The sequence below is a fragment of the Macrobrachium nipponense genome, chromosome 11 (genome assembly GCF_015104395.2).
Source record: "Macrobrachium nipponense isolate FS-2020 chromosome 11, ASM1510439v2, whole genome shotgun sequence".
Classification (NCBI taxonomy): Eukaryota; Metazoa; Arthropoda; class Malacostraca; order Decapoda; family Palaemonidae; genus Macrobrachium; species Macrobrachium nipponense.
The window spans coordinates 3005628-3024143 of record NC_061087.1 but is presented as its reverse complement, the minus strand read 5'-3'; the positions used below and the strand labels follow the sequence as shown (position 1 = coordinate 3024143).

Here is an 18516-nt window from a genome sequence, read left to right as displayed (position 1 = left end):
TTCTCCTCATTATTTATGTCTCTTTATTGATTATAATGTATTTATGAAAGTGTATGTATGTGTATATATATCTATGCATGAATTTCTATATATATGTATGTGTGCATGTAAGTACGTACTCGGAAACTGTCTCTATGTATATAGCTATATCCGTGATTTATAAATGTTATTTTTTATTATATATTTTATATTTATGTATATGTTTATGTATAGGGGTTAAGGGTAGCTGGAACAATAATGAATTAAATATATATATATATATATATATATATATATATATATATATATATATATATATATATATATATATATATATATATATATATATAATATATATATATATATATATATATATAATATATATTATATATGTGATATATATATATATTATATATATATAAATAAAGGTTTTTTTGCCACGAAGGAAAACAATGAAAAAACGAGTTAGCCGAGTACTTTCGGTCCTATTTGGACCCTTTAGCATCACGTTTTATATATATATATATAAATATTATATATTATATTATATATATTATATATATTATTTAATAATTAATATATAAGTATATATATATTATATAATATATTAATATATAATATTTATATATAATATATAATTTATATATTATATATATATATATTATATATATATTATATATATATAATATTATATAATATATATATATATATATATATATATTATTATATATATTATATTATTATTGTATATATATATATACTATATATATATTATATACTATATATATTATATATATATAATATTATATATTATATTATTATATATTATATATATTTGTATATTATATATATATATATATATATATAATAATATATTATATATATATATTATATATATATATATATAGTATATAATACAAATATATATTTAGGGAAAGATACACGAGCTTTCCCATGGACCATTGCGGTACTCAAGTGCCATCGTTTTTGGTTACCTGGTATTACTCGGAGCCCTATTCTAGGGAAGGAGAAAATGATAGGGAAAAAATAAACATGATTTTTCAACTCGCCTAATTGCTTTTCCTCTTCTTCAAGCGAGTGCCACTTGGTGCTGGTTTTGGATCATATGGTGACTGCATCGAATGCCACTCTTTGCAGTGGTCTAATGAGCATAAACCTGGCTCCCCGGGGCATCCTGGACAATAATATACACTGTCCTTCCTTTTGCCTAAATTCTTCGTGCATATCCTGCAGTGTGCTTCTGCTTGGTCTTCTCATGATGAACCCAGGCATGGATAACTTCTTCTTCAGCACCATAGGGGCTTTTAGACTTCATCTTTTCTCTCATCTCCATAAGTTTTGCAGCACCATCAGTGTTTATTTAGCCAACCTCTGACTACATCAGTAATAAAAGTCAGGAAGGGACGATGGTACTGGCACTCATTTTTATAAAAAATGAATGAATTCAAAAGAGCACGAAATATAAAATGAATTTAACGTTTTTTGAACCATGCATGACTTTTTCTGTCTAAAGCATAAGGCTCAAGAAGTTAATCTGCCATATCAACGCTTCCCATTTTACTATTGTAGCAGTCGATATGAAGAGGTTTATTGAAAAATGTGGTCTAATTGCCCAAAGTATGTCTGTTTTCTCGACCATGTTTGCTGTATACTTTTTTGTCAAAATTGTAACCTCTCTTTTATCTTGAAATTTGATAAGAGTGTTGCCTTTTCTTGCAAAAACTGATTGATGCTTCTCCAACTTTGCATTCGTAATTTGTTTCGGGGGGTCCTCTTCCTGTCCGAACTACTCCTGTCAGCTTAGTTTTGTTCGTCAGCAAATAATCACTGAGTCAGATGCTTGTGTACCAATTATCAGTGATGACATGGCGCCCTTGCTCTAATAAATCTTCCATGAGATACACGACGATATCTTCTGATATGCTGAGATGAGATGCAGCAGGGTCTTGGAGCTTGAAATTACTTTTTCCTTAATACGCTGCAAAGTTCCAAGAATATCCGTCAAACCCTTCTCCTGTTGGACAAAGTACAAATACTTTTATTCCAAAATGGGCTTTCTTGATTTTGATGAACTGTCTAAAGCCTCCATTCCATCACTGAATGACTTTGTAGACAACAATCCACAGGAGCTCTTGCTTTGTCTTGTCGTACCCCCATGATGCTATCTTAAAAGGACTCGTCATCCAAGACCTAGATGTTGTAGACTTTTTGTTAGCAATGGTCGTTCCAGAAAGGAAGTTTTCAAGAATACTATTTCACTCTGGATACGTGAGGCGATTAAGCAGGCTTACTCCTCTCTTGATGGTTCTGTCACTAAGTCTGTGCAGGCTAGAGCACATGATGTCAGAGGTATAAGTTCCTCTCAGGCATTTAGCCCTTAAATGCCGAGCCGGTATTTCCGAAAGTGTCTCCCGTATGCCGGCGGCGTTCGCGAGTGAGCGCCGAAGCGGAAAAGTTTTTTTTTTTTTTTTTTTTTTTTTTTTTTTTTGTTTTTTTTTTTTTTTTTTTTTTTTTTTTTTTTTTTCAAAAAATCACAGCACACTTAATTTTCAAGATTAATAGTTAATTTTTGGCTCCTTTTTTGTCATTGCCTGAAGTTTAGTATGCAACCATCAGAAATGAAAAAAATTTTAATCATATATAAATATTGGAATATATGACAGTGCAAAAAATTAATTTTATATATAATTGTATACAAATTGCGTTGTGAGGAAAACGGTTTAAGCTAACGAGTTAATTATTTTTCCGTTGTATTGTACACTAAATTGCAATGATTTTTGTATATAACAAATTGTAGAACGATCAAAGCAACACAGAGAAAGTATTATCACAATGTGATGCATGAATTCATAACGTGTGGTCATTAAAAAAAAAGTTGTTTTCAAAAATTCACCATAAATCAAAATATTATGCTAGAGACTTAATGTTTGTTGCAAAATGAAGGTAATTGATTTAATATTACTAGAATGTAAGAGTTTTAGCTTACAATTGCGTTTTTCGACCAAAATTTTTTTTATCGTTATATGAAAATATTTCAAAACTGATAAAAGCTACAACCATGGGTTGTTTATTGTAGTATTCTACATGAAATTGCAGACATTTTCATATATAAAACTTTATGTAACGGCTAATATAAAATGGTACAAACATTACGACAATTGGACGAAAAAATTTCTGAATTTTTCAGAAGAGTTACCGTGCAAACATAAGGAAAAAGTTTTTTTCATAAATTCACCATAAATCGATATAGTGTGCTAGAGGCTTCCAATTTGCTGCAAAATTAAGGTAAATGATTGAATATTACTAGAATGTAAGATTTTTAGCTTACAATTGCGGTTTTTGACCATTTCGGTCGAGTCAGAGTTGACCAAAGGTTGAAATTATTATTGAATATTACTAGAATGTAAGATTTTTAGCTTACAATTGCAGTTTTTTACCATTTCGGTCGAGTCAGAGTTGACCGAAGGTTGAAATTTTGGCACTTATCGTTATTTATATGAAAATATTTCAAAACTGATAAAAGCTACTACCTTGGGTTGTTTATTGTTGTATTCTACATAAATTTGCGCACATTTCCATATATAAAACCTTATGTAACCGCTAATATAAAACAGTGCAAACATTACGACAATCGGACAAAAAAATTTCTGATTTTTTCGGAAGAGTTACTGCACGGACGCAAGGAAAAAGTTTTTTCATAAATTCACCATAAATTGAAATATTGTGCTAGAGACTTCCAATTTGTTGTAAAATGTAGGTAAATGATTGAATATTACTAGAATATAAGAGCTTTAGCTTACAATTGCGTTTTTCGACCATTTTGGTAGAGTCAAAGTTGACCGAAGGTTGAAATTTTGGCACTTATCATTATTTATATAAAAATATTTCAAAACTGATAAAAGCTACAACCATGGATTGTTTTATGTTGTATTCTACATGAAATTGTGCACATTTTCATACATAAAACTCTATGTAACGGCTAATATAAAATGGTGCAAAAATTATGTCAAAGTGACAAAATAATTTCTGAGATGTGTCGCTGATGCTTTTTAGTGCAAAAAGAAAGAAATTCGTGCTTGTGCGCCTGGGTAACGATTGTAAACAAAACAACAGCCCGATCCATGAACTCCCAGCATCCCCCAAGGTGCGTGATTCAAAAGTTTTCGCCAAGTATGCCTGTAACTATTTTTCTGCAAATTTAAAAAAATATATTTTTTTGTGTTGACGTTTCGTACGTCAATTCGGCACCCAACAGACAATTTTCATTGACGTTTAATACATCCAATCGGTGTTTAAGGGTTAAGAAAAATTTTGCTGTTCATAGAATTTTGAATGCCTGCTCCTGGTTGTATCAATCCACATTCACTTCTTTTTACTTGAAAGACATTGCCCACAGATCTTTGGACACATTTTCCCTGGGTCCTGTGGTGGCTGCCCAACAAGTTGTGTAATTCACCCAGTGTCCCTCACCGGACAGTTTTGTATTTTACTTATGATGATTGTGTGGAAGAGAGAATGGGTAAGTTGGCTGGTCTCTTTCTTTCTCTCTGTTCCTTTCTTCTCCCTACGGGCTGGTTGAGGAATAGACTCGTCATATGCTGGACTGGTCTGATATAGGTGAGTAAGTTAGCCATACTGAAAGTGGTTTTGCTTATATTTTTGAAATATCAAACTGTCTATTCAGTAGCAAAATACTCCTCTCTCTCTAGCAAGGGGGAGTGGGAAGTGGTAACAAACCCCCGTAGTTTTTATGATTTGTTAACAAATTTTTAATCAATTTGTATTTTTCATAGCTAACAAACCTGAGGTCTTAATGTTTTACTGCCCACCTCCAGCTGCCCCTCTCTTTTGTTATAGTTCCTGGGTTGGGGAAAGACTGGATGCGTCACGGAATTAGGTGTGCTCTCTTTGACCAGCTGTCACCTAGTGTGCACAGGAGTTGTTATTAAGACCTCAGGTGTGTTGGCTATGAAATACTATACACATTGATTAAAAATTTGTCATTTCTAAGCATTTTTAGAGGGTTTTTAAGTATTTGTGGATTTTAGCTATTTTTTGGGGGGGGGGCCAGTGTGTCTGATACTCATCCCCTGCAAATATGGGGGTCCACCTTAATCTAATCATCTTCCCTCTAGTTCTGAGGCTTTGAGCCCTTAACAGAGGCGCCGGTGGCGCTTCAGTGATTAATCCAGACCATTGTAAAGGTTGGCAATGGTTCCTCCCAAGAAGGCCAGAGAAACAAAACCTTATAATTTTTGGGATAGTCCAGAGAGTTTTATGTCGGATTGTTCTCCCAAAAAGTGTGTAGTGTCTTGAGTGCCCATTAGGGCTAGTTCCATGTTCTCCATCTGAGCGCCCTGTGGTGTCGGAACAACGTCAGTTAAGTTACATTCTCCTTAGCGCTCTTCTAAGCACCCAGTGGAGCGAGATACAGGATTTAAGGACAGTTTTTGGGCTCCCAAGCGCCCCTTAACACAATAGTGCCCATTGGCGCCAGAGCACCCAATAGTCTGCAAATGCCCAGTAGCAACTGGAGGCTCATGAGCACCCAGAGATTCGTGAGTGCCCAGTAGTGACGGAGCGCACAGAAATGAGTGAGTGCCCAGTAGTGACGGAGCGCACAGAAATTAGTGAGCATCCAGTAGTTGAGCTTACTGCTTCCTCTGGGCACCTCTTTCCTCATGTGTTTCTTCAGTTATTACTCCGACCCATAGTGGATTCAGCTCTGGCTCCCATCCAATAGCATTTTGATGCCATTTTAGGTTTTCTCAAACCTATCACTGTCTCTAGTGCAGTAGAGGCTACTTTGTCGCCAGTTTCTTCAGCAAAAGAGGATCAGGATCTGAATGAGGCTTTGCCTCCAACTGCTTATGCTTCCCTTCTTTGTCTTCTCCTGCTTCTGCGTTCCAGTTAAGTAGTTTATCCTTGGATACAGTTAAACTACCCAAGATGGTGCTATCTACTTCAGCAAGGGAAGGATGCCTTCTGTTTCCCAACTTCTCGCTTATTGAAGAGAAGACACTTTTATTACACCACTGGAGAAACCCCTTCTCTGGGTACATCTGCCTCCGCCCAAGGTGACTTTTCAGTACTAGTTGAGTCTTCATGCAGGTCTACTTTCTCGGCTGCTAAAGTTATGTTTTCATCAGCCAAGTTGGATCTCTTTCTAAGGAATCTCTTCAAGGTGATTGAAGTGTTCAGCTTTTTAGATTGGGCAGTAGGTGCTCTGGCCAAGAAGATCCAAGATCATCAGTTTATGCCTGGCGATCTTTCTGCAGATTTGTTGGCTGTTCTTTCATGTATTGACAGAGCAGTTAGGTATGGCTCCCAGGAGTTGGCATCCACCTTTACTATGGGGATACTTAAGAAACATGAACTTTGGTGTTCCTTTACCTCTAAAGGTGTAACTTCAGCGCAGAAATCAGCATCTTTGTTTTCCCCATTAGTTTGTGATTTCCTTTTTCCACAAGTGGTGGTAAGTGGTAACACTTCCGATTTGCAAAAGAAGTCAGCTCAGGCCTTGTTGGTGCAATCTTCAAAATATTTTAAGGAGGTTTTTTGACTTGAGTGTTGAAGCCTCTTCCCTGGTGCATTGGTTGCCCTTTCAAGGTGATAGACAAAAGTGACAATCCAGACTAAGAGGAAATGTCTGATTCCCCTCCAAGGCTATCATGAAGTTGACATCCAAACTTTCTCCCAAAAAGTGAAGATGTTCCCCGTGCAGTGGTAGGAGCCAAGCAAGGAAGGGATCAGGCCTCCTGGAGCCTGAATTCCTCCTCTTGATTTCCTTCCAGGTAGCCTCTAGCTTCAACTAAGACATACTATTGAGATCCAGCCTCCTCTTTAGCTTTCAGGCACAATATGTCCCTTACTTCCATTCTGTATCATCCTACTGGAAGTATAATCATCCTCTGAGTTTCACTTTCTTACAGAGTGAAACCAGAATTCCTAGCTCTCCTGGCATTCAGCTCGTCTGGAACCAGCTAAATGTCTGGCTCCCAATTAGCCGGATGACAGTTACGATCTAGCATAAGCTACTGTCTGACACCAGCTATAGAGCCATGAGACTCGAGCTCGTTTGGCGGCCAGATCACCTAGTGTCTTGCTTGTTTGGCACTAGTTACAGCCTGATGCCATCTCTTGCTCTGAGCTCTTGCTAGCTCCCACAAGCACCCACCAGTCCTGTGCTCATAGCTCAACTGGTGTATAACGCTTCTGGCACCAGTTACAGCCTGACACCAGATTGTTCCCTGAATGTCCAAATACTCTCCAGCTCTGTGGGGAAAATAGTAAGGTCTTTATCCATTTGGAGTTTTCAGAGGACCATCCTTTACATATAGCTATATGGCAAGATCCGTTTCATCCACTGACTAGAACCTATTACATTTATGGAATTTTACCTTGAGGCACACTCAGAATTAGGAGAGTAGTTTGCCGCCTTCTAACTACGTAAAGCTAAGGACATCAGAGTAACCCCTACCCCTTTGGCTTACATATATTTTATGCATTGTACATCCATTTTGCCTTTGAACTACAGGGAATATAATCGTTCTTCGTTCCTCACTAATTTTATGGAAGTTGAAGTGTTCAGACGATTTCTAGTGACTGGCATGGTATAGCAGAAGGAAGCATAGTATTTATTCCTATTATCTCTTTACCTGATGATGTGTCAAGTTTTGCAGAGCCACAGCATGCAATTTACCTGGAGCACCCATCACTCTCATTGTATGTGTGGTTTTATCTCAGCGTAGGTGACAATATTGTATGGTTGTTTTAATTTAGTGCTGCACCCAGGGCTAGGGTGGGCACCTATCATGCTTTTCCAGCATTTAGACATGAACCTTTGTTGTAAAGCTCCCACTTATGTAGTAAGTGACGCTTGGCTGTACTACCATACCACTACAAGTTAAGATGAACACCAATCAGAGGCAGTATCCTAATAGCTCTATTTACTGATAAGGAAATGACAAGCAATGTATTCAATGCTAGCAACTTTTCTGTTTCAATTTATTACAAAATTTACTATTTTGGAGTAGTAAATGTCCATGTCTCCCACCTCCTGTCAGTGTGGGATTCAGCTGTGTATTTACTTGGTAAGTTACTTATGTGAAAATTTATTTTCATAATAAAATTGAGTTTCACATATACTTAGCAAGTAATTACAGAATCAGAGCCCACCCTCCTCCCCACTGATGGGCATAAGGCATGAACAAACTGAGCTTCCTGCTTACAGTTGTTCCAATTCTCCCACTAGTGGGCAGAACTGGTCACCTTATAATATAAATAAAAAGTGTAGGAGTGTGTTTGTGTTACTTATAGTCTTCAGTTTAAACATACCTCAATTGCCCTGTCTTTCTCTTTTATAGTACTATACTATATTTCGGGTCTGTACATATTCTTTAATAGAATTACTATATCATAAACATAAAAACATGAAACAAGTCAAGCTCTAGCAAGCCAGAATTATACTTAGCCCTTATCATCCAGCACAGCATCCCCAATCCCTCCCAGCCAAGTAAACAACTACCCAGCTCCACCCATCTTCAAAAACAGTCTCTTCTCTGAGTGAGTTTCTCTACACTGCTTTACTGACCCTCCTCTCCAATGGCACCCAATCAAATGGTCATCCCCCAAACTTCGAAACTTCTCCTGGACTACCCACCTCCTAACTCCTTTCTCAGTTTGTTTATTTGTAAGCAGTGTTACAAGCATTTCTGAAGGCCGTGTAGCATTGCCAACTATCAGAGAGATGTTTTTTCAATTTTGAAAAAATTTATGCATAAACTATACCATATAACCATTTGGGCCTTGGTCCCTGGGGTCCAGTTGTGTCTGGGTAATGGCAATCCAGATAATTGAGGGAATACTTTCACTGCTTGAAGATATAATTCTCTGTATTAGAATCTTGATAATTCATGACTGATTTAAATGTTTGACAGAAAGATTTTAAAGGTACTGAAGTGACCATTACAGCAGTTTACATCCAGATTATATCTGGAGTGCAAACCATATGTGATGCCAACAGTAGTTGTGTTTTGACGTGTACGCGCTTAATAGTGTCCGGTACTTGAATCTTCATTAAAATTATGAATTCTTTGACCAAAAGAAGAGAATATTTTCTGACATATATACAGTGAAACCTTGCTTTAGAGCTGATTGTCTGTTAAAGCGAAGCATTGTTTTTTTATGTCCTAATGTTTATCGGTAGGTTAGCTTTGGCCTAAGTGTGATCACCACCATCATGCATGAAAAGGTTCACATTATGCATTATGAATTAAACTGATAATAAAGGAAATACTGTATAACCATTTGTACCTTATATATTATTGGCATCTTCATAATGAATTGCTCATTTGAGGAATAATTCCATATCAATGAAATAAACTTATTTAGGTGAGGCCAGCTAACAGAATGTAAACATCAGTTAATGGTTGCACTCACAGCAACCTTTATATTTTGGTAACCATCCAGATATTTTAATAGTAGTGTAATTATTGTAGTACAGTAATAACATTTAGGATAACAATATAAATTTTGCATTAAAAATTCATCGTCATTTTGGTTGTAAATAACTCTTTAGAACAATTTAGTCGTACAAACGGGAAATTATTATACATTATCGTACGTATAGTTGTTTCCGATTGGTGATGAAATGTAAAGATAATAAAACCATTTTAAACTTAAATATTATTGGCATATCTTCATGATAAATATTCAAGGAATAATTTCACATCAATGACATCAACTTTTATCCATGCGAGGCCAGCTGACAAAATGTAAACATAGAGTTATTTTTGCACTGACAACAACCTTTATCTTTTAGTAGCCATTCAGAAATGTTAATAGTGTAATTACGTTATTAATAACACTTAGGATAACTATTAATTTTCAATTAAAAATTCATTATCATTTTGATGGTAAATAACAATTCAGTTATAAGAACGATAATTATGTACAATAATTTTTATACGTTATCGTATTGTTAGGGTTTGTTTGTGATTGGAGATGATACGTAAACAAAACATTGGTGTACCATTTAGGCAACATTTGTAGGAAAAACATGATATAGAATCGGCTTCTTTATTTCATTTATTTTAAATCTCTAAGGTTACAGTGAGTAAAGCAGCCTTTCTATTGACATCATCTTTATATAACCAATTTTTCATACCATACCTGTTGTTGCAAAACCTAGCCTGTACACAGATGGTTTTGTAATTTATTAGTTTTCTTATGCAATAAATTCATGAAAATTTGGCATAATTATTTACATTGTCGTATCTAAAGGTCGTTTGATACACGGAAATGTATGGTAAGTTCCAATTTCACACTATTGCTGAGGTTAGTGCCCGAGTAAACGTAAACAACAGAGGTGTAAACATAAACAACAGCAGCCACTATCCTACCCTTGGCAAGATTTTGTCTGTTAAATCCAATGTCCATTGGTTCTGGGTCTGATAAAGTGAGGTTTTACTGTATGCATTAATGATCATTGTTGGTGACATGGGAGAACATGTTCTATAATTGTTGTTTCTAGGGGGAAAAAGACCAGTTAGTTACTTGGGTGTCACAAATTTCTTCCAGTATGTATTGACATTAAAGAGCTCTGCAGTTATTGAATGAAAAGATCGACACTGGTGTGTACGTAAAGGTAATAAGTATCAATTATTTTGTAAGGTTTAATATCTGATATTCAAGTTGAATCATCACTACTCCAGGCTTTGTGCTCCCAGTTGCATTTGATTATTATTATTTTTTTTACCGTGGTATTTATGCTAAACATATTTTGTATATTAAATGTTTAAAAAGAAACTCTTATTGGGGTTATAACTTAAGAATTTCTAGGTCATATAGAGGTAGTTTACTTTTTTATTGTGTAAAGGATTTTTATTTTTTGTTTCTATTTGTTTTAGTAGATTGGGGTGAATATTTAATTGAACAGGAAATAATAAGAATATTATCAAATTCCAGAAGAAATCTGCATTTTTAAACAGATAATAGTACTGGTTTTTCCTCCCTCCTGGCCCCCATTAAATTTGGCTGGTGTGTGTTTAATTTAAGATATCTACCATTAGTCTTTTCTTGGTTTTCAGTGTTTTGTGAGGAATGCCATTGGTCCTCCCAAGTTTTTGAGCCATTTATGGATTTGTCACTTCCCATAAATGAGGAAAAGGTAAGTAAAATGGTAAAATGAATAGTATTTGCAATAATGATTAAAGCTCTCAGCTGTTCAGAATTTATTACATAGTAAAGTGATGCTGGAATACACAAACATATTTGGTTAATGTTTCTGAGAGAAATTTTAATTCATTGTTCATATGGTTATTCTGATCTTGTAAAATGTTATCTTCACTTTACATTACATAAATCTAATTGTGGAATATGTAAAAATCTGTCTAGTATTTGGGAAGTTTAGCCAAACCCTTCGGAACTTGATGATGGTTTAAATTACAGTCCGACCTCTTAAGCTTGTTCCAGAAATACACAAAGTTTATTTCCAATGAAAACCTGTGATACTATAAAAAAAAATACAGCATACAAATTGATAGTAATTTGTGTATACTGTATACTACTCATGTATCGTCTGATCTTGTGTATCATGGAGTCTTTAAAATTTCATCCAAAAACATAATTTCATCATTTACATCCTAATGTCTCGGCTAAAAATAAATTACTTTTTCTTATAATTAGCAACCATTTACTGCTGTGTGTAAACACTGGCATAAACAACGGCAGTTAAGCAGTCGAATCAAGAAACATCCATTTTCTGATGTCTGTTACTGTAACTAACACATGTTTATTAATGGTTATGATACAGTTGTTGACTTGTCAAGGGTTATGATACAGTTGTTGACTTGTCAAGGGTTATGATACAGTTGTTGACTTGTCAAGGGTTATGATACAGTTGTTGACTTGTCAAGGGTTATGATACAGTTGTTGACGTGTCAAGGGTTATGATACAGTTGTTGACTTGTCAAAAATTGGCTAATTTTCAATGGTGACTTTTATAAATAGGAATAAAATAAATCTTTATTCATCCTTCATGCAATGGAGAGGAAAAGGCTGTGAAAGTATACCACTAAATTTATGACTGTAGCTATGGCAGAAGACACGAATAATGTACAGGCCACAAATTTTTTGGTAGTGGCAAAAGTAACATCCAATTCTGGTGAAATCACACCTTTGCTTCCTTTAGTTATTGCATTTAAAAATAGGGTAAGTTGCATATTTAAACCCAGTTTTGCTAATTTATGAAAAATATGAATCATCAGCTGAGGATTTTAAGAACGTAAACATTAAAAGAATATAAATTGCACCTGATCGCTTTGTTCATAAATCATACAACAATGTGATGACAATAATGTATGAAGAACAGTGGACCCCCATCCATTCACGGTTCGTGATTTGAGGCTTCACTGATTCGTGGATTTTTCTGTGGAACTTATATCCACATTATTCGCAGAAAATTCATCTCTTCACAAATTTTTCACAGAGAAAATCAATAATTACTGTATTTTCATATTTGTGTGACTAAATACATTTTTCATAATAAAACTATTAAAATAGTCAGGTATAAGTGTTTTAGAGGGATTTTTTTGGTGTTTGAACTATCATAATAGGCAATTATAATCATTTTTAGAGGAGTGTCAATTATTTGCAGATTAGCTATTTGCAGGGCTGGTGGTCCCTATCCCATGTGAATCCGGGGGTTCAACTATTATTGCATACAATACGTAAAACAGCAGTTTTATTAGAATTATCATTATTCTTAATACAAATTGATTAGTATTTGCCCTTTGAAGTGCTAGAAAACATTGAAAGGTGCCAGGAGATCAGAATTCGACAGTGTTCATGTAAAGTGGTTGAAGCTCTTAATGTAGCAAAGGTGTTGTAAGCATTTCCGGGGAGATGCTTATGGAGGAGGCCAGAATTTTCATAAGGAACTAAACCTAGCAAAAGACAGTGACTGTTCAAAAGCTTTGTTATAGTACTTTTGATAACAATATATATGTGGAATGTTTACAAAGAGATTTTTTAGGGGTGATTTATGTCATCCAGGATTTTCTGTAGTCTGGCCAAGGCCTGGTCCCAAGGATGTCAGTTTTAAGAGGTTGGACTGTATTATGGAGGTGTAATGGCCTTTTCTTGGCCCATGACTCAAGTTTTTCATGAAATTCCAGTCAGAACTATGTTTTTCTTTAATTAAAGTTTGTAATTTAGAATTTTTGTAGAAAACCCTATTTACAAAATAGTAATCCTTTTTGTGTAAAACGGACCCAGCTAGTGACTGTAGAGTAGAAAGAAGAAAGGATTCCTAGTATATGCCAAGACTCCGGTCCACCATCAACCTGCAACTTCTCTCAATATACTGAGTTTGGATTGGAAGTGTGCAGTACATCTCGTGTCCTCATCAAGTTTTTTTCCATTTTGCTCCCTGTTGCTTCAGTTAGCATCATCTCATCATGTCCTTGTTCACACTTACTCTTTAGGTATTCATAAGCTTTGTTTACATTTATTTTGCATCTTGCTTTGTCTTGTTTAGAGTAAGTTTGTCCTTTCCTGACCCATACTGGAGATTCTATGACTGATGTGTTTAGTATCCATTGGTTATTTTTAAGTTACCATGCTTTACAGTTAACTGATGATACTCAACTGTTAGTGACCAAGAGCACCAAAGATGTGAAAGTGTCATGGGAAAAATTGTAAAAACTTAGTTTGCAGGATTGGGATTCAAGAGCAAGATTAACATATGGAAAATTCACAAGGCTTTATACATGGGGACACTCAAAGGAGTTACATTCTCATGGTCCCCCCAGGGCTCTGTAAGACAGACCTACCAATTACAAAGAATTTTCATATAGTACAGTGGTACCTCGAGATACAAAATTAATCCGTTCCAAGGCGGCCTTTGTATCATGAGCTTTTCGTATCTTGGACCGCATTTTTACATGTAAAATGGCTAATCCGCTCCAAGCCCCAAAAACACCCCAGTAAATTTCATATAAAGCTAAATTGACCTATAAACAATGAAATACTACAACAATTTGGACCATTCAATACCTAACTTAATACGTACTGCTAATATACCTGTAAATAAAGTGTATTAGTGTACGTGGTATACCAGAAATACTGTACGTACATATGTACGTATGTAGTAAAATGTGGAAGCTTACCTTTCGAGTGAGGCTATCTCCGAAAGTGGGGACAGAGGAGGAGGACAAACAGCAGATACGTACGTACACTTAACTTTATGAAACATAAAAAAATGTAAGGAAAACATAAACTAAACTTTACGAAACACATTAACAAAACTGTAACACTTGACTTTACAAAAAACTTGAAAGTAATTTTTTTTCTTTTTTTTTTTTGTCTTTTTGTGATTTTTACATTTTTTTTACTTTTCTATTCTAGTTTTTTTTCCAACTTTCAACTTTCTGTTTTTTAGTATCACTTTGTGCTTCCTTTTTGCTTACTACTACTCCTACTAAAGGCCTCTTTAAAAAATAACTATCCAAGGAAGATTGCTTCTGCCTACTTTTGACAATGTTCCTGAAACGACTCGGGCAAACGTCATCGAACTGTGCAAGCATACGACCTGTGTAAGCCTTTTCGGGATGTCTCTTTTCTACGAATGATTGCACCTTATGAAAAGCAGCTAGAGCCTCCTTAATTTCTGCCGTTGTCATAGAGTCGTCGTCCTCCTCCTCACCGCTGCTAGAGAACTCCTCTCGAACGACGTTATGTTGCATGGCCTCCAACTCCTACAGGTCATCTGTCGTAAGCTCCTTTGGTGCTCCTCGAGAAGGTCATTGATGTCGTCCTTGTCAACGACCAGCCCCATGGACGTGCCGAGTGCAACGATCTTGTCAAGACCTGTTTGCGAAACAGTTTCAGGATCTGCAGCACCAGCTTCACTCACTTGAAGTCTCGGGCGGATACAGCATCAGGCCAGAGTTTCCTCCACGAGGAATTCAAGGTTCGCCTCAAAACCTCCTGCCAAGCTTGGTCGATGAGTTGGATGCATATGACAACATCGAAATGCTCCTTCCAAAATCCACGCAAGGTGAGGTTTTTGGTATCGGTGATGTCAAAACATCTCTTGAAAAGATGTTTCGTATACAGCTTCTTGAAGTTCGATATCACTTGCTGGTCCATGGGCTGGAGGAGAGGGGTGGTGTTAGGCGGAAGATAAAGAACCTTGATGAAGGAATACTCTGCTAGGATATCTTCCTCGAGGCCAGGAGGTTAGGCAGGGGCATTGTCCAACACCAGCAGACATTTCAGAGGGAGGCGCTTCTCTTCCAAGAATTTCTTCACTGTCGGGCCGAAACACAGATTTACCCACTTGTTGAACAAAAGCCTCAGTACCCAGGCTTTTGCATTAGCCCTCCACATCACTGGAAAATTCTCCATAAGCATTTTGTGGGCCTTGAAGGCTCGAGGAGTCTCGGAATGATAGACAAGTAGGGGCTTCACCTTGCAATCCCCACTGGCGTTATAACAAAGTGCGAGTGTAAGCCTGTCTTTCAGTCTTATGCCTGGGTAGCTTCTTCTCTTCCTGCATGGTGTACGCCCGACGAGGCATTTTTTTCCAAAAAAGGCCAGTCTCATCACAGTTGAAAACTTGCTGAGAACTGTAGCCTTCGTTGATCATCATCTCGTTGAACATCTTTTTAAAGGCTTCAGCCGCTTTCGTGTCCGAGCTGGCCGCCTCCCCATGCCGCACCACCGAATGGATGCCAGTCCGTTTACGGAATTTCTCTAACCACCCATGCTAAGCCTTGAAGTCTGGGGTTGGCGTTGATATCCCTTCTCCTCCGTCGTCTTCGACCTGGGCAATCAAATCGAAGAAAATACAGCTTGCCTTGTGGCAGATTGCCGTCTCCATTATTGTTTTGCCAGCAATTTCTTTGTCTTTTATCCAGACAAGAAGAAGCCTTTCCATTTCATCGTGCACGTGGGTCCTCTTGCTGGACAAAATAGTGACGCCCTTCATCCGACTCCCCTTGGGCAGTGGTTACCTGGACTGGGAGATGCAAGGCGGAAGCAGCATCAGGAGAGGAAAAACAGAGCCTGTCCTACAGTTAAAATATTTTAAAAACATACTGATGCTGCTTCCACCTTGCCTCTGGTTACGGTGCCCAATCTACGCCCTCGGATGAAGGACTTCCTGCAACGTTTCAACAACCATTGCGGAGATCCAACAGAATTGCAGCCAGAAGGATTGATAGGGGAGAGGAAATCACCTAGTTGGAGTTAACTGCCCCCTTTCTTGATCACCTGGCCCATTATCAAGCTAACGACCGGTGTCAACGATCTTCAACAACTCTTGTTTTTAAATTTATCTCTGTACATGTTGTAACTAATTGTTCATTTGGGCTGAAGATGAACCCAGGGAAGGGTTCGAAAGCTTTTTGTAAAGTCTTAAAAATTATACACGGACTCGTAACACTTAGTATTATTGTGGACCCTTTAGAACATTATATATACTCTTGCAATAGAGAATTTTTCCTATTATTATTATTATTATTATTATTATTATTATTATTATTATTATTATTATTATTATTATTATTATTATTATTATTATTATTGTTGTTGTTGTTGTTGTTGTTGTTGTTGTGAAGTAGACCTTCTGTTAAACACTTTGAAAATAATGGCTGATTCAGCTGCGTTAATTTTATACAGGACTTTCTCAAAGTCTCCTTATTGTTAATTTTTTCAGTATTGCTTGGACTGGTAAGCAATGTGTCAATGAAGGACATGTCAGAAATGGTGGATTCAAGGGACAATTATTATTCTGCATGAGAAATACATCAATCCCCCTCTCTCTCTCTCTCTCTCTCTCTCTCTCTCTCTCTCTCTCTCTCTCTCTCTCTCTCTCTCTCTCTCTCTCTCTCTCTCTAGCAACTCTCTGGTAGACATTAGAGGCGCTTCACACTGAGGGACCTGGGGCAACCCGAACGAACTGTAAGGTCTGTAAGGTCTCTCTCTCTATCTCTCCCTCTCATCTCCTCCTCTTTCAAGCCTTCTCCTGGGCTCTCCCTTCTCTTTCTAATCTCTCCTCTTATTTTCTCGCAGTTTTTCGACTCAGGCTCTGCTGGTCATCTTCCAGGCGAAGATTAGAGTTGGGCTGATGCTTTTAGGAGTTCTCCAGTGTTTTGTATCAGTGGTTCCAGTTATATAAAACACTGCAGTGTTTTGTATCAGTGGTGCCAGTGGGGTGCAACGGGATGTTGATTTTTGATTGGCTGCACTCTCAGGACTGTCTGTTTTTGGCTGTTTAGTTGCTGGAGTTGATGGTTTCTCTGGCATAGCCTTGGTGATCATGTCAGCACTTGGTTGATGTCATGGGGAGCAGGATTTCATTGGTTGATGTCATGGGGAGCAGGATTTCATCGGTTGATGTCATGGGGAGCAGGATTTCATCGGTTGATGTCATGGGAAGCAGGATTTCATCGGTTGATGTCATGGGGAGCAGGATTTAATCGGCTCTTTGCTCTATGATGTTATTCCTGGTGTTGTTGTTGGTGTTTCCTCCATTGGGTGTCATCTTTGGGAATATTGACGGTATTATTGCTGGTATTATTTCTTATACCATAGGTCCTTGAGTCAGGCAGTTCTAAGCCTTTTTAGAGGGATTTTAAGTATTCAGGGATTTTAGCTATTCATGGGGCAGGGGGGAAGTCTGGTACCCATTCCCTGCGAATATGGAATGTTTACTGTAGGTTATTACACTGAGAGCCAAGTTAAAGTCTGTTAAAACCTTTTACATTTTATCATCTTGTTTTACATTTTATTTGAGGTCAAGCACCTTGCTACTTCAACAATCACGGCATACAAGGTTCATTGAGGACAAATAGCAGCTCTGCTGTAAAAGAAACAGGTTTAGAAGTAGTAAAACATATTTTTGGTACCCACTGTGAGTCCTCAAACCCACTCACTTTCCCTGACAAAAAAGCATGGGACTGGGGTGAACATTAATCTTACAGACCACAGACCTAGCATGTAATGAAGATGGCAGACATATGCTGTTGTCACATCCGTGCGAGTGAGACATAGTGAGAGCCGAGGCAGTCGTTGTAGGAAAGGAGACATAGCCTTCCTGTCCCGAGTCCTTTATATTCTATCACTGTGCCAACAAGCACTATTCTGATGAGACCAAATATAAGGTTATTCTTATTCTTTGTAATTGGTTGGTCTGTTTTACGGAGTCTTGTGGGGACCAGTTGTTGTCCTACAACAAGTGCCAGAGCGCCTCAGTGGCATGGTTGGTTTGGTGTTTGCTTCATACCTCGGTGGTCGCGGGTTCGATTCCCGGCCATTCCATTGAGGAGTGAGAGATGTGAATTTCTGGTGATAGAAGTTCACTCTCGACGTGGTTCGGAAGTCACGTAAAGCCGTTGGTCCCGTTGCTGAATAACCACTGGTTCCATGCAACGTAAAAACACCATACAAACAAAAAATACAACAAGTGCCTTGGTTCTCACTCTCAGTCATTACTGATGCTCTTTCACT

The 18516-nt window shown here is 37.1% G+C and overlaps 1 protein-coding gene across 1 annotated transcript in view; it reads left to right on the top strand.

Annotated features, from left to right (window-relative positions):
• The window catches only part of LOC135216856 (ubiquitin carboxyl-terminal hydrolase 16-like), a 426609-nt gene that overhangs the window by 182965 nt on the left and 225128 nt on the right, over positions 1 to 18516 (top strand). Inside the window, 1 exon segment of the mRNA XM_064252406.1 lies at positions 11091 to 11170. Coding sequence (XP_064108476.1) covers positions 11091 to 11170 — 80 coding nt within the window.